The sequence below is a fragment of the Papaver somniferum genome, chromosome 7 (genome assembly GCF_003573695.1).
Source record: "Papaver somniferum cultivar HN1 chromosome 7, ASM357369v1, whole genome shotgun sequence".
NCBI lineage: Eukaryota > Viridiplantae > Streptophyta > Magnoliopsida > Ranunculales > Papaveraceae > Papaver > Papaver somniferum.
Window position 1 is genome coordinate 196,144,489 of NC_039364.1, and position 14,227 is coordinate 196,158,715.

Here is a 14,227-nt window from a genome sequence, read left to right on the forward strand (position 1 = left end):
ATAAAACATCTCACCAATTATGTCTTATGTCATCTGCAGAAATTCGGCTTGGAGTATCAGAGAAGGAGAAGAACCGTACTTGTGGGATATTTGGATTCACGGAGATATAATAAGGCAGCTAATGAACAACGAATACTTAGAAGACCAAGTAGTACGCTACTACAGTTATAGGTTGTTCAGGAAGCGGGAAAATGAAAAGATGGCTGATAGTGTTGAACATAGGTATGCGGAGTCTGCATTCATGACGCCAGATGCTTGGGTAAGTCAAGAAAGTAAAATCATTTTGCTACATAACAAGTCATTCCTGCATATTATCTTATGCCCATATAATTACTTCAGCATGAAATGTTATGCAACTAGATTGAACTGCATAACAAGTTATTCAACATTGTTTTCTGCACCTGTTGTGTACCCTTTCAATTGCATCCACTAACTTTTTTTTCCTAAAAAATATTTCTTTTGCAGTTCTTTGTTAAAACAAAGGAGAAAGATGGCATTGCCAAATTTGTTGGAGAATTCATCTTGAATCTCCCTATTGAAGTTGAGAGAATGTTCATTCCAATGAACTATATGACAAAGGAAAACCCTGCTGGTACACATTGGATATTGTTAGAGTATGAATTTTCAGAGGGTGAGTGGAACTACTATAACAGTGTTGAAGGCCATAAATCTAACTGCAAGAAACAAGCTCTCATAATGGCAAAGGCTTGTATGTCGTATTTGATCCAAAGATATGATGAACTGAATCTATCACCACAAATCGTGGATATAAAGCGGGAACCGCTTGTATACAAGGATATTTTTACCAAGATTGTTCCTGAACAAGGTCATCACCCCGACTGCCTCATATTTATATGCTATTATATGAAGATGAGCATGAAGCCTCAAGTCAGGGACAAATGGCCGAAGTTGGGAAAGTAAGATGTAGTAGAAAAAGCCAACAAGAAAAGAGTAAGTCTGGTATTGAAAATGCTGACGGATCTTAGAAACAGTTGGGCGATAGATGCCAATGAAGACATCTGGGATGATGTTGCGCGTCAATGTGATGAAGCTGAGCGTCAAATGTGAAGTTGTGCATAATAGAAAGGCTCAAACATAATTTTGTTTTAACAACCTGTGTGTTGTTGGTAGGTTGAGAAATTTAACTTGGGAATGAAAACTAATGGGAAAGTAGTTAGTGTGAAGCTTAACTTCAGTCAGTAGTTATGTGTAATGTGTTGGTATGAAAACTTAACTTTAGTCAGTAGTTCTTGTCAGAACAACCTATGTTATCTTGTCAATGTTTATATATATATATTTATTATATATCAGTGCTGGTTTCAGTGCTTCTATTTGCTGCAGTCTTATTTCATTTAACTGTACTATGATATAAATCTTACAAGGAAAATGAAGGAACAACAGGTTACATATAAACATCTAAATAACAAGTTATGCAACAAAATAAACCTGAATAACATGTTATTCCTAATAAAATAAATGTGCATGACTTGTTATGCAGATGCAGATGCATGAAGGAACCACATTTGCATGAGTCGTTATGACGCCATCTTTAAAAGAATAAATGCATAACAGATCGTGCATCGTCGAAAAACAATGCATAAGAGATTGTGCATCTTCAAAACAATAACGCATAATATGTTATGCATCATAAAAACTAACGCATAACAAGTTATGTATCATCAAAAACTAAAGCATAATCCATTATGCATTTAAGAATAAAAATGAAAACATTATCTGATAGAAGCAGAAAAACACACAGTGAAAAAAAAAGTATTTTTCATAAAACCAATACAAAAAAGAAACTAAGTAAAGAAAAAGTACTTGTTCATAAAAACTAATACAGAAACTAATGAAATAAAAATGAATAAGGTTCAAACATAAAAGTAATAGTCTGAAGAAACAAACAAGATAATTGCTCTTCTTTAACTTCCCTTAGGCTGCTTCGGCGGCTTCAGAGGCTTCTTGTAACAGGTAGAATTCGTACATGTTTGCTTGTTATGATGACCAAGCTCAAAACAATTACCCCAACGAATAGCTCTCCTGGGAGGCTTCTCATATCTGCTCAAATGCCTATTAGCTTGTGGTCTCCCTGGCGGCCTCCTAACATCAGGTACATCGATAATATCATTACCTTCATAAACTTCAGGCCTGTTATAGTTCGGAATAGGATGAATTGCATGACTGTAGGCATTATTGAAGTATGAAGTAGTGAAATAAGGTTCAACAAAATCATATGGATTAGAACCATACATTGTTATCGATGCGAAAGCATGCACACATGGAAACCCATAGACGCGCCACCTCTGACAGGTACATGTCCTTGCCTCAAGGTTAACACTATGATAATTGTCCCCTCCTTCCACTTCATAAACATGAGTATCAGACTGTATAACCATCCAGGTTAAACCCCCATCAATAAGAGCCTTCATCTTATTTTCATTCTTCGGTGTGAGAATTGTTATGAAACTATTACCCGTATTCCGCCTTTCTGACATCATACTCATCACATCCTTCCTTATCTGATCTAGAAGAGCATTTGCAGGGAGCTTCTTGTGTACCTTCATCCAACTATTGAAGGATTCAGCAAGAGTAGAAGATGTCCTACCATACCTACAACCCTGGAAAAAGGAATTTGACCACTTCTCTGGAGGGATATCTTCAATATAGTCGGCAACCCAACCACAACCAAGACCCCTAATAGTAGCGATGGCAGTTTGGAAACCTTTGCGACTAAGAGCATAAGCAGCAGCTTGAAATGAATCAATAACTGCATCATACCTTTCGTCAGATGCATTAATAGGTAAGTTCATCTTAAGATGATAATAACAGAAACTATGGAAGGCTCCAGAAAAGTAAAATGGAATCGCTCTCTTTAATCCTTCTGCACGATCAGATAAAAATGTGATTGGCCTTTGATCATGATCAAGAACATTACTCAAATTCCGCATGAACCATTCCCAATTATCATTATCTTCACCAGGTACCAGGACCATGGCTAGTGGGAAGAAGCCTGCACAGAAAAAAAATATAAAATCAAGCCAGCGTCTACATGAAGTATGTGCAGCTAAAAAATGCATAATGGCTCATGCATCTAAACTAAATAATGCATAAGACATTATGCATCTAAAACAGAAAATGATGCATAACCAGAAAAGTGAAAACAAATACTGCATAATGTCTTATGCATCTAAACTAAATGATGCATAAGACATTATGCATGTGCATAAAAAGGATGCATAAAATCAATAAGTGAAAACCATAATGCATAAGACATTATGCACCTAAAACTAAAAATGTATAATGTCTTATGCATCTAAAACAGAAATGATGCATAACCAGAAAAGTGAAAACAAATAATGCATAATGTCTTATGCATCTAAAATAAATGATGCATAAGACATTATGCATGTGCATAAAAAAGGATGCATAAAATCAATAAGTGAAAACCATAATGCATAAGACATTATGCACCTAAAACAAAAAATGTATAATGTCTTATGCATCTAAAACAGAAATGATGCATAACCAGAAAAGTGAAAACAATAATGCATAAGACATTATGAAGCAAAAATAAATAATGCATGAGACATTATGCACATATATAAAAAGGATGCATTATCAGAAAAATTACCATTTTCAGCATTGATAGTGGTTGCAGCCATGAGACATCCTCTATATGTCCCTGTAAGAAAGGTAGCATCGACATAAACCATGGGGCGAAGGTAACGGTAACCATGGATGCATGCCTCGAAAGCAATAAAAAAACGCACAAACTTATTTGAAGGTGCCTCATCTTCTAATTCAGCTGAACTATCCTTGTTCGCTTCAGGTTCATCCGTTTGAACTTGAAAATCAATCCAATTCCCAGGATTTGTGCTGCGAATGGAATCTACATACCATGAAAGATGCGAATACGACATGGCTTCATCACCAAATATATCCTCATACACTTTCTCTCTTCCGTTGTAAGCTTGGTAGTATTTCACATTGATCCCGTAGCTAGTTTTGAAAAACTTTTCCAAATCAGATACTTTGAAACTCGGATCACTTCGGATTTCATCCTTGATCATACTAGAAACAAATTTACTGCTGAGCCTGTGGAAAAGCCTTTCAGTTCCAACACCACAGGTATGACTTCTCTCATATTTCTTAACCTTAAGCATCCTGTTTTCAACATCAACAGCACAAACCTTATACTCCCAAGGGCAATTTTCTTTTGAGCATTTTGCATAGAACCTGCTAGGTTCATTCTTCTTATATACAAGAACACGCCCAGCTTTTAACTCGTATTTCTTCACTACGATACGTACCTCTACTACACCTCCAAAAAACACTTTACCAACTTCACCAAGTAATTTATTCCAACCTTCAGTCCTAAGAACCTTGTTAACAGGCACAGAACCATCTTCAAGGAAATTCACCATAGCTTGTTCGGGTTCAGGTTCTATTACACGACTGCTTGAAGCTCTACTACGACTTCTGGAAGAATTACAACCAACTTCGACAAGTAAATCAAAGCTCTTCTGACCTTTACAGTGGCAACGAGATACAAAACGTTGAAGCAGAATATCAGAATCAACTCGCACAAACTTGCTTCCATCATTAAAGGAAAATCTGACATGATGCGGTAATAAACGAGTCCAGTTCTGGCAAACCGCTGTCTTCAAAGACTCCAAAGTTGTGTTGACATCAACAGGATGTGCTAAGAATTCACTGAAGTAGTGAATTACAGCTAGTGCACTACCAACAGGCATTTTCACCCTGCAAAACACAAAAGAAAAAAAACCAAACATATCTATCCTGCATATTGCTTCACAAAAATTCTTACTCAAAATTAAAAGATCAAATCAACAACAGCAAACAATCTACATTAACCATAATCAGATGAGAAAGCAACAGGATATCAAAATCAATAACAGATAACAGATCAAAATTAAGAATGGAAAAACAAATCAAATAAAAAATACAACAGAACAGAAGCAAAACCTAGTAAATTGGTATGTCAACATCGGAACATGAAATCGAAACAAAAAAATTTAATCGAAAAGATCTACATTGATGTTAACAAATTCAAAACCTAGAAAATAAACAAAAATTCAAAAACAAGCTTAAAAGATCTAAAAAACGATTCGAAAAACTAAATTAAGCTTCGGAAACCTAAAATAATAGATCCTAATCTTACAGAAACTAAAACATAGAATCAAATCAAGATTAAACAAAAATCAGAATCAAGATTGGAATAAAAACGAAAGAACCTGAAGCTTTGCTGAGTAAATTGAATCTCTCTCGGTAATCAAGGACAAGTGAGGCTAAAGCTTGCTGAGTAAATTGAATCAATCTCTCGATAATCAATCTCTCGAAAATAAACAGGATATACTGAAACTGAAAGTGAGGCTAAACTGAGAAATAAAAAAGAAAATAAACGAATTTTGAAAACTCTGGGCCTGCAAATAATTTGTTGGCTGCTTTTGGGTGCGCCCGTGAGATTTTGTGAGGGTGGGTTTCGCAGTAGGAAAATGTGTAAGAATGGGTCTCCCTGTAGTTTTCACTTCTTGAAATCTTCCGTATCCCTTGCTTAGGCTTAATATAGTGGGGGTGCAAAATGCAACATTCAGGGGAGGACACGTCACCCAAATTTAGCGGCTAACCCTTACGAGATCCAAGATTCAAGGAAAAAAAAGGCCGAACGATATAGCGTTTATTTGGTGTCGCATTGTTGATTCCATATCACATCCAACGTAACCGGAAAAAGGCCACGTCTTGAATCTTGAATCTTGAATGCGCACTAAACTTAGGAATATGCATTTTTTAGTCCGTTTGTAGAAGCAGTTGAACATTGAGCATAAAGCAGATTTCTTTTTTGAAGGAAACAGACTATTGATTATATTAATCCTCACAAATCGGGAGACGTTGCATGATACAATCTGGTGGTTCGTTACCATCTGTTTATAAAGTTAGAAATTGCATAGACCAGTATTGTTCTTCGTCATTGTACCTTAAAATTTCCAACATGGGTGGACCACGCCACAGACCAAAAAATCAAAACGGCACGTGTTAGTGTAAAGTCTGTTTTAAGAAAAAAAAAAGGTTCAAAAGCATATATATATATATGATGGTGCTCCAATGCAAGTTAGGTATGGAATTACTCTAACAAATAATGCTTGATCTTCTAAAACAAATCAAAATTTGTCAGGCTTTATTTCTAATGCAAGTTAGGTTTTTTTTTTTTAATTTTTGAGGTAACATTATATTAGAACCAAACAGAAACTATTAGAGTACATAGATTACAACATAGGATCACTAACCATATAGATCTAATGTATATCTTCTCCATAAAGTCATGTGCTACTATTTTAATATAAATAAATACTTGATTATTGTTGATAGACCAAGAGTTGTAACTCTGATCCACCTATTTTTTTGGTTTAAAAATACACCTTACAATCCTTACGGTTATTTCTTGATAAATTGATGTTTAATTTTAAAGAATTCCTACACCCATAGAACTGGCGATTTTTAGCCATATCTTAATTCGGCATGGAATTTACTTATAGTTTATTGGTATCTAATATCTATTTTCTATTTTGAAGTTGATGCAAATATTGTTATTCAGTCAATTATTAATCGTACTCCTATTATCAATGTGGAAATTAAGAGTTATTAAGATAAGTTTTATGGTTCCCCAAGTTCAACGTTCAAGCTTAAGAAGGTGTTTCCAAAGTCCAAACTTAAGTTGTGGATCAAGCAAAAAATTGAATGCAAAGTTGAATCAAGTTTTATGTATTCAAGGCGCAGAGAAATTATGTTGTTACGACCAAAGAAATCTGAGCCATCATATCCACACATCAGTCAGGGATCCAACGGTTCCATTCTTTGTGCTAAATTATTGGGTACAGCTGCACCAGACAATTAGGTGCAATGTGCTTGAATCAAGCAAAACCATAAAACTTAGTCCCCAGTTCAAACTGGCGTGTATCAAATTTTTGCTTGAACTTGGAGAACCATAAGACTTCCCTTTAGGCAAATAAAATAGTTATTAGAAGATTTTAGCTTTTGGAAAGTCAGTTTTATCAACAAAGATGGCAATCAAGCAGCAGATGCCATCGAGAAATTCTTTGGTTTCCCAATCTACATAAAACATTTATTATTCTGAGGATAAAATCATTATAAATAATTGAAAATTTAATTACATCCTGGATATAACCTATTGTTGAAAACATAAAGTTAACTTGGACATTATTTATTGTTGAATTAATAAAACTTATTAAATAACCGTATAATACTCTATAAATCCTATGTATAGAGGTGAATTTCCTTATATACATTATCTCATTCGCTACCACCTTCGAAGGGTATCTTCTTTATATAGTTTGGAGTTTTATATTATGTATATTTACTTCGAATAACAGTTATAATAGGCTCGAGCAATACAAACAATATGTCCCATCGATTTATGTAAAATAATATGCATGGTGATTTCGTTACATTAAATATGATTGTTACAATGTACAAATCCCAAAAGGTTGAGTAATTATGAAATTTTTTCGAGAGAGAAACCTAACATGATTTAGTAAATCTTATTTACTAAGGCAATACTGCCTCTGTGTTTAAAAAAGAGATACTTTCAGTTTGAGCTATTTTTAGGCTTCAATCTTATGAAGTATAAGCAAAATTTTACAAAGTGTTAATTCTATGAATAAAAATTAACCTTTTTTAACATCATTTATTTTTACGAAAGTTCTTTGATCTTCATCATTTGCATAATCAATTACATGATAATAACTAATTTTGACATTCAAATTTATAGTGTGTTTACAATGTTTAATTTATTTAACCATAAATCAATATTTTAGTTCACCATGTAGGTCCTGAACATTTTTCATTCATGAATTTATTTGTTTTAAACTTTAGATAAAAAAACTGACCCAGTTCTTTTTCAAATATTAAAATATGTATGTATAAGGATTGCAAAAAACGAAACTCTCTATTAAAGCAAAGAAAAGTATACTAAAGGTTAACCAAAGGTATATGATCATATGTTTTTGGAAGAAGTTGGATATCCATGTTATCGTCAGCATATGATGGAAAAGACATAATAATTTGTAATTGTTGTAAGACAAACCATATAGATGTTGTTCCTTCCAACACAATATGTCATGAATATTTAATGTGAATGTTGTTCCTTTTGTTGTCACATGTTGATGATTGTTACACATCCGATTATACTTACGACGTGTCAAGCATTAACGCAAGAGTTGTACGATGTTCAAAAGAAATATGGATGAGGGGATCTCGATCTTTGTTATATGTCAAGTGTCAAGAGTTGTCAAGAAAATCATGTATTAATTACAAGATGTACCAAGTGTCAAGAGTTAGCTCATTTGATAAGTAATTGTATTGTGGATGAATATACATGAGACATAGTTGTTATTTAGAATCCCAACATCTCGTTGAATACTAATTTGGGCATTTTATGGTTACACTTCTCAGAAGTCCCTCTCATGTTCTAATTTGTTAGATAAAAACACTCAGCATCGCCCATATATATCATGGTATACTCGATATTATCGATTTTCACCTAATCGATGGATGATTTCCATATTTAATCAACATCATCATTTAGTTATCCAGGAGTCAACAACTAAAAGAATAATTAGTGTTACCGATCAGTTATCCAGGAGTGAACGAATAAAACATGCACCAGTAATCTTTTTTAAGAAACATCAATGTTGTTACCTGGATAACATAAAATGGACTTTATCAATGGGAATACCTGGATAATATAAGCATAATAATGATATTTTAAAGTGTTTCACGGAAGGTTCCGAGTTGAATATCGGGGACTACGTAAGGCATAACACTATTATGCCCATGGGATATAATGTACCTAATGTCGTTCGGAATTTCTGGGGATATATTTGTTGAATACGACAATTTAATCGCTATAGTTTGTGATTAATTGGTATTGATGTAATGGAAGATACACATCTTTTTTTCCTTCAATATAAATAGGTAAATTTTTTCAATGGATATCCTAAAAAATTATAACCAATTATTAAACAAAGGAAATCGATCTTCGTGAAGTACCAACATTCAATTATAATTTTTACCAAGTGTTAAGTATTATTTTATTTTATTATGCAGTTGGCATGCTGCAATTATCATTTTTCGAGTGATAATAACAATATAAAAGTTACAATTCGATTACAAGGAAGTGTAAAACTACTCCCAAATGCAAAGGTAACAATCGGACCAAAAATAGATGACAGGCTTTACGTTTTGTTTTTTGGTCAGGATTGCTGTGTAGGCCTAAAACATGTAAACGGAAAAATGAAAGTGGAGCCGGGGCCGTAAGGCCCGTATGATACCTAGTAAAAAAATAAATTTCTACGAAAAAGGCAATCTCACAAAATTATATTCATCTATGAGCTTGTTTATTGGTAGATGATGTGTGTAACAAAATTGTAACATAAAATTCAGTACAGATGCAGACTGTTGAATCAAAACTCAAAAGGTCATTTTTAGATTGAAAATTTGGAAATTTTAGTTGCTTCAAAACAAATATCCACGGTCCTGTTTATATCCACGGTCTAAAGTAAAGGTTGAATAAAAGTAGTTGAAGAGAAATTCAGTGAAACGCACCTTTTCGAAGTTGGCAAACTGAAGAAAAATGGTGAAACAGCGCACGAAGAGGAAGAGAAACCTCGAATGCGACGACGATGATGACGATGAAAATGCTAATGTTGACACTATGTTTCCAATACTACTAGCATCATCTGTTAATAACATGCGCACTCCATTCAGTCGATCAATCTTAAAAAAACAATTACAAAAACTTCATTCAGTTCTTCAATCTCAACCCAAACCTATATTTAACAACTCATCAATACTCTCAATACTCCCAGTTTTACTTAGCAAAACCCTAGTTTATCCTTCAATTACATGTCTCATTCTCGAGATTATTGGTTTTATTTCACTCTCTTCAATTGAAGATAATCAGAGAATTGCCCTAGATGCTGAGATTTTGAGAGGTTTATTGAATTGTTTGATGGAATGTAAATCTAAGAAGAAAGTTTTGGTTTCTGTTTGTAATGCGGTTCTGGATGTGTCTACAACTTGGATTGGAAGGGCAAAGCTGTGTCAAGCATTTGCTGTGCAGAAACTTATGTGAGTATCAATATTGGGGCATTTTTACTAGACTTTTTTGAAGTTCAATTTCTGTTAATTTTGATTGTATTTTTTTTTTTTGGAATGTTGGTGCGGGGACGGTAGCTGGCCAACTCGGAATATCCCAGTTGGTTTAGATTGATGTTCTGTAATTTATTAATTGGTATCAACCTAACCTGACAATCCGTAGCTCTGTGTTTCTTCAGGATGATGCTACTGCAAAGCATGTTGTTCAGTATTGTATGGGAAAGGGGAGTAGTGGAGTAGATGAATTACAGGTATTAGTTCTCGAGGCCACTATCACTTTAATCAACACTTGTAATTTGAAGCAATTGACTGAAATTCCAAAGGAGTTGGTTGAGAGCTTCTTGAGATATTTAAAGGAGGCGTGGGTTAGTTTGCGGGATGAAATTATTCTGAAAAATGTGGGGGGATGTGGCAAAGATGGAAATATTCGTCTTAGTAATACGAGGGTACATGATTTGGCTGAAAGTATATTTAGGCTTTCTATCAACAGGAGTGATTGTTCTACTAATTGCACACCTGAGGTGGTCAGAAGAAACATTTTTGGTCCAGAACACTCTGAATTTGAACAATTTATGTTAAATTACTGGGAGAAATCACCATTCCTTTTCACGAAGCTCTCAAAGCCTTTAAATGATTGTGGAGATAGTTTCAGTTCTCTGTTTCGATCCTTTAACTCGAAAAGAACAACCAGTGCTGTCATTTCGTCTGTATTAAGAGGACTAGTTTCTTGTCCACCGCTCCCATCAGATGATCTAAACATCATTAGTTTCCTAGAAGAGGTTAAAGGTGGATTGGGTTTCCCTATGATCTACGAGCAGGACATTCGGGTCCTTAAAGCGGTGGGATTAAGCAACACAAAAGTGAAGAGGGAGATTCATTATCACAAGGAACTTACTGATTCGACTGTCACGACTGATCATAAGATGGTTGATGTGCACAAGTGTGAAGAAGCATTTTTAGAGGGTTATACAGTTGCTCTGCGTGGGATGGAATTCCGCTCAGAAAGTACTGCTGCTATTGCAGATGGGTTGGCAGTTTTATTTGGTCAACCATCTGTAGGAGCCAATGCATACCTCACCCCACCTCAATCTCAGGGTTTGGCTCGGCACTATGATGACCACTGTGTGTTTATCTGCCAGCTTCTTGGACAAAAGAGATGGGTGGTTTCACCACGGCAAACTTCTCTTCTACCTCGATTGTATGAACCTCTTCGTTGCTTGACTGGTTCAGAAGATGGAATTGATGCCTTTGAGTGTAAACAGTTCTTGCTTCAAGAAGGTGATATTTTATATATACCCAGAGGTTGTCCTCACGAGGCATATACCATGACAGATGATGATGTGCCTGAGAAGGATGATGTGTCTACTGGATCTTCCTTACACTTGACACTTGGAATTGAGATCGAGCCTCCATTTGAGTAAGTATGCAAAGTTTGTCTCCTTGTAGTTTGATGAGTTAAATATGCATTTGTCTTGTCTTTTTGTGTAGCTTGAATTTTGTATCCGGACTACCTATGTTAGTAGATTGATTGCATAACCGTCTAGAGAGTTAGTGTAGTTCATCTCAAGCTCATCATGAAAAGCACAGTCAATGTGATTACCATTTTTCCCTCGGTAGAGATCTGTTAAGCTTACTAGTTACTCTTTGGTGAAGGTGTTAGTGCTCAAAATTTGTCTTAAGATCCCTTTTAGTGTAGTTTGTGATTTCTTGAATTTGCTATGACGTATATTTGACCAAATATTTTTCTACTCATCCAATATGTGCAAGTCGTAAAGTTTAGATGGATATGTAAATACTGATGAAAACTGGTTGATTGCTCACCAATCTTAGTGGGTTCATGTCATCTTACAAATATGTAATGTTACACATTCTTAAGGAACGTGAGACGTTATAAAAAAAATGCGAAGCTCATTCTTATTATGCTTTGCTAGCACTTCTGTAGTATGAATTGCAGCATCCTCATTGACTGCATAACTGTATTTGAGGATCTAATTGTCCTGAGGGTATTTAGAGCCAATTTAATATCTGCATAAACTCTATGACGACAAAATAAACTCATGTTTAGGAGTGATTATCATTAGCAGATTGATCGATTGATTGCTTCATATGAAAAAGCATCATACTGATTTGTGGTGCTTTTGAAAACCGAGGTACATCCAGGTGCATTGCCTTGGTTTGTATATCAGTGAATGTGCTTTCACAATCAGTCTGAGAATTAAGAAATAATTCAAATGAATTAAACATGTAATTAGACATTTTCATAATCTGTAATGTACCGACCTCTTTAAGATAATACATGAACTTTGTATAATTATTCTTTGAAGAGTAATTAATTTCTACTTGTATATTTCTTAGTCTTATTTTTCACTTTCATGTCTTGCGTGCACAGATCACCAAAAGTTATTGCCGACATATTTGTTCCTTGGTTGGCAATATATACTCTGATACTAAGTAATAATAATTGTTCAATAATTTGTGTATGCTCTTTGTTGTTTTTTGAAGTAAACTTAGTGATGGATTTCTTCTGTTTGTCATCCGAAATGTCTACTAACTGATTGGATCTGTATTTTTATTTCTGACCCCATAATGCATGTGGATTGGCAGTTTTTGTTTTAACGCAAGTAATTTACATGTGCGCTGTGTGGTCATGTGTTGGTCCCAATGTCGCTGGAATAACCAGCTTATGGACAGAGTCTAGTGTGGATAATGAAACCAAAATAGGTGCCATTATTATACCAATTCGTTATTTATGTCATACGCTGAAGATAGTTGAATATTTCTTAGTAAAAGTTTTTTATTAGCAGTTTTAAGAATACTAAAATAATGATATCGTCGTTGTAAGGACAAGTATAGGATCAAAATTCTATGTTGTTGGTTTCCTTTAATTGTTACCAAGATGCCATGTTACATCACGACTCATGAACTATAATCATTTATAGGATGCTTTTACTTGCAGACACATTTTTCCACACCCAACCTCTGGGTCTGGTAGGTTTTTATCATGTAAATGTCAAGAAAGAATCGCATTGTCGTAGGTTTCTCACCATCAAAAATTGGTTGGTTCTCCAAGAAGTTTCTCATGACTAATTTTAGAGTCTCAGCTAGTTTCCTCCATGGATCAGAGTTTTAGAATCTGTCTGGATGATTTATGTCATGATGAATGATCTTCAAAACATACTCGCCCTTAGATTAAGGAAGGTACTTGTATATGGATTTGTTAAAACAAATAATTGTAGCCTTCCTACAAAAAAAGGTTTCTGAATTTCAAAATTCCTACATATCGAATTCATTTTGTATTCACATACTCATTGGCTTATAGCTTTTGACTGCAGGTGGGAGGGATTTGCGCATGTTGCACTTCATTGCTGGAACCACAAACGACAAGTCAATCCATGCATTAATCAACTGCTTGGAGGTCTGAACTCCGTTTACGTATATCTTCTGCATATTTCGATACAGCTAATTGGTTACCAAGATTCTGTTTTCCGAAAAGGTTGCATGGTTGCCTCATTTTCACTGCCACAAAATAAGAAAGAAAACCAGCTGAGTGAAAATCTGGATCTGGACCAGAGAAAAACATTTAGTTATATTGTAGACTGTATTGACAAAGAAGCAAACTTCTTGAAAGCATTCCAATGCGTGGAAGAAGCAATTCAAGAGAAGAATGAAGAGTGGTTTCAACGATTGAGGTGGCTCCATCATCTTGATCATGAGGGAGTAGCAGATGAGGGTTTTGACTGGACTTCCCCTCTGGAAGGATTTGAAAACCTTCTGCGTCTATTATATGAGGACAGAGAAGATGCAGAAGCTACATTTACCCTAGTTAAGTCAAGTTTCTGCAAGGCCGTGGCATTTGAGAATGTCTGTGAAAGCTTTGAAATGCTGCTTCTGAAGTACAAAAGGACTAGAAAGCACTACATGAGTGGGATGCTTTCACTGCATTGCTCTTGAGTAAGGTTCAATATGTATATACAAATGAATCAATATTGTGTCAGAAATTTTGATTTTGAATATCAATGATCCCATGAGTTTT

General features: G+C 34.9%; 1 protein-coding gene across 1 annotated transcript; it reads left to right on the forward strand.

Moving 5' to 3' along the window:
• Positions 1-9,562: 9,562 nt before the first annotated feature.
• LOC113299320 lies at positions 9,563-14,227 on the forward strand. Its single transcript, XM_026548335.1, has 3 exons — positions 9,563-10,167; positions 10,358-11,611; positions 13,527-14,227. The coding sequence occupies exons 1-3, from the start codon at positions 9,671-9,673 to the stop codon at positions 14,143-14,145; spliced, it is 2,370 nt and encodes a 789-aa protein (XP_026404120.1). The 5' UTR covers positions 9,563-9,670; the 3' UTR covers positions 14,146-14,227.

Coding starts and splice junctions, on each gene's coding strand:
- LOC113299320 (XM_026548335.1), top strand. CDS start 9,671: ATGGTGAAACAGCGCACGAAGAGGAAGAGAAACCTCGAATGCGACGAC. Junction 10,168..10,357: donor TTTGCTGTGCAGAAACTTAT/GTGAGTATCAAT, acceptor GACAATCCGTAG/CTCTGTGTTTCTTCAGGATG. Junction 11,612..13,526: donor GAGATCGAGCCTCCATTTGA/GTAAGTATGCAA, acceptor TTTTGACTGCAG/GTGGGAGGGATTTGCGCATG.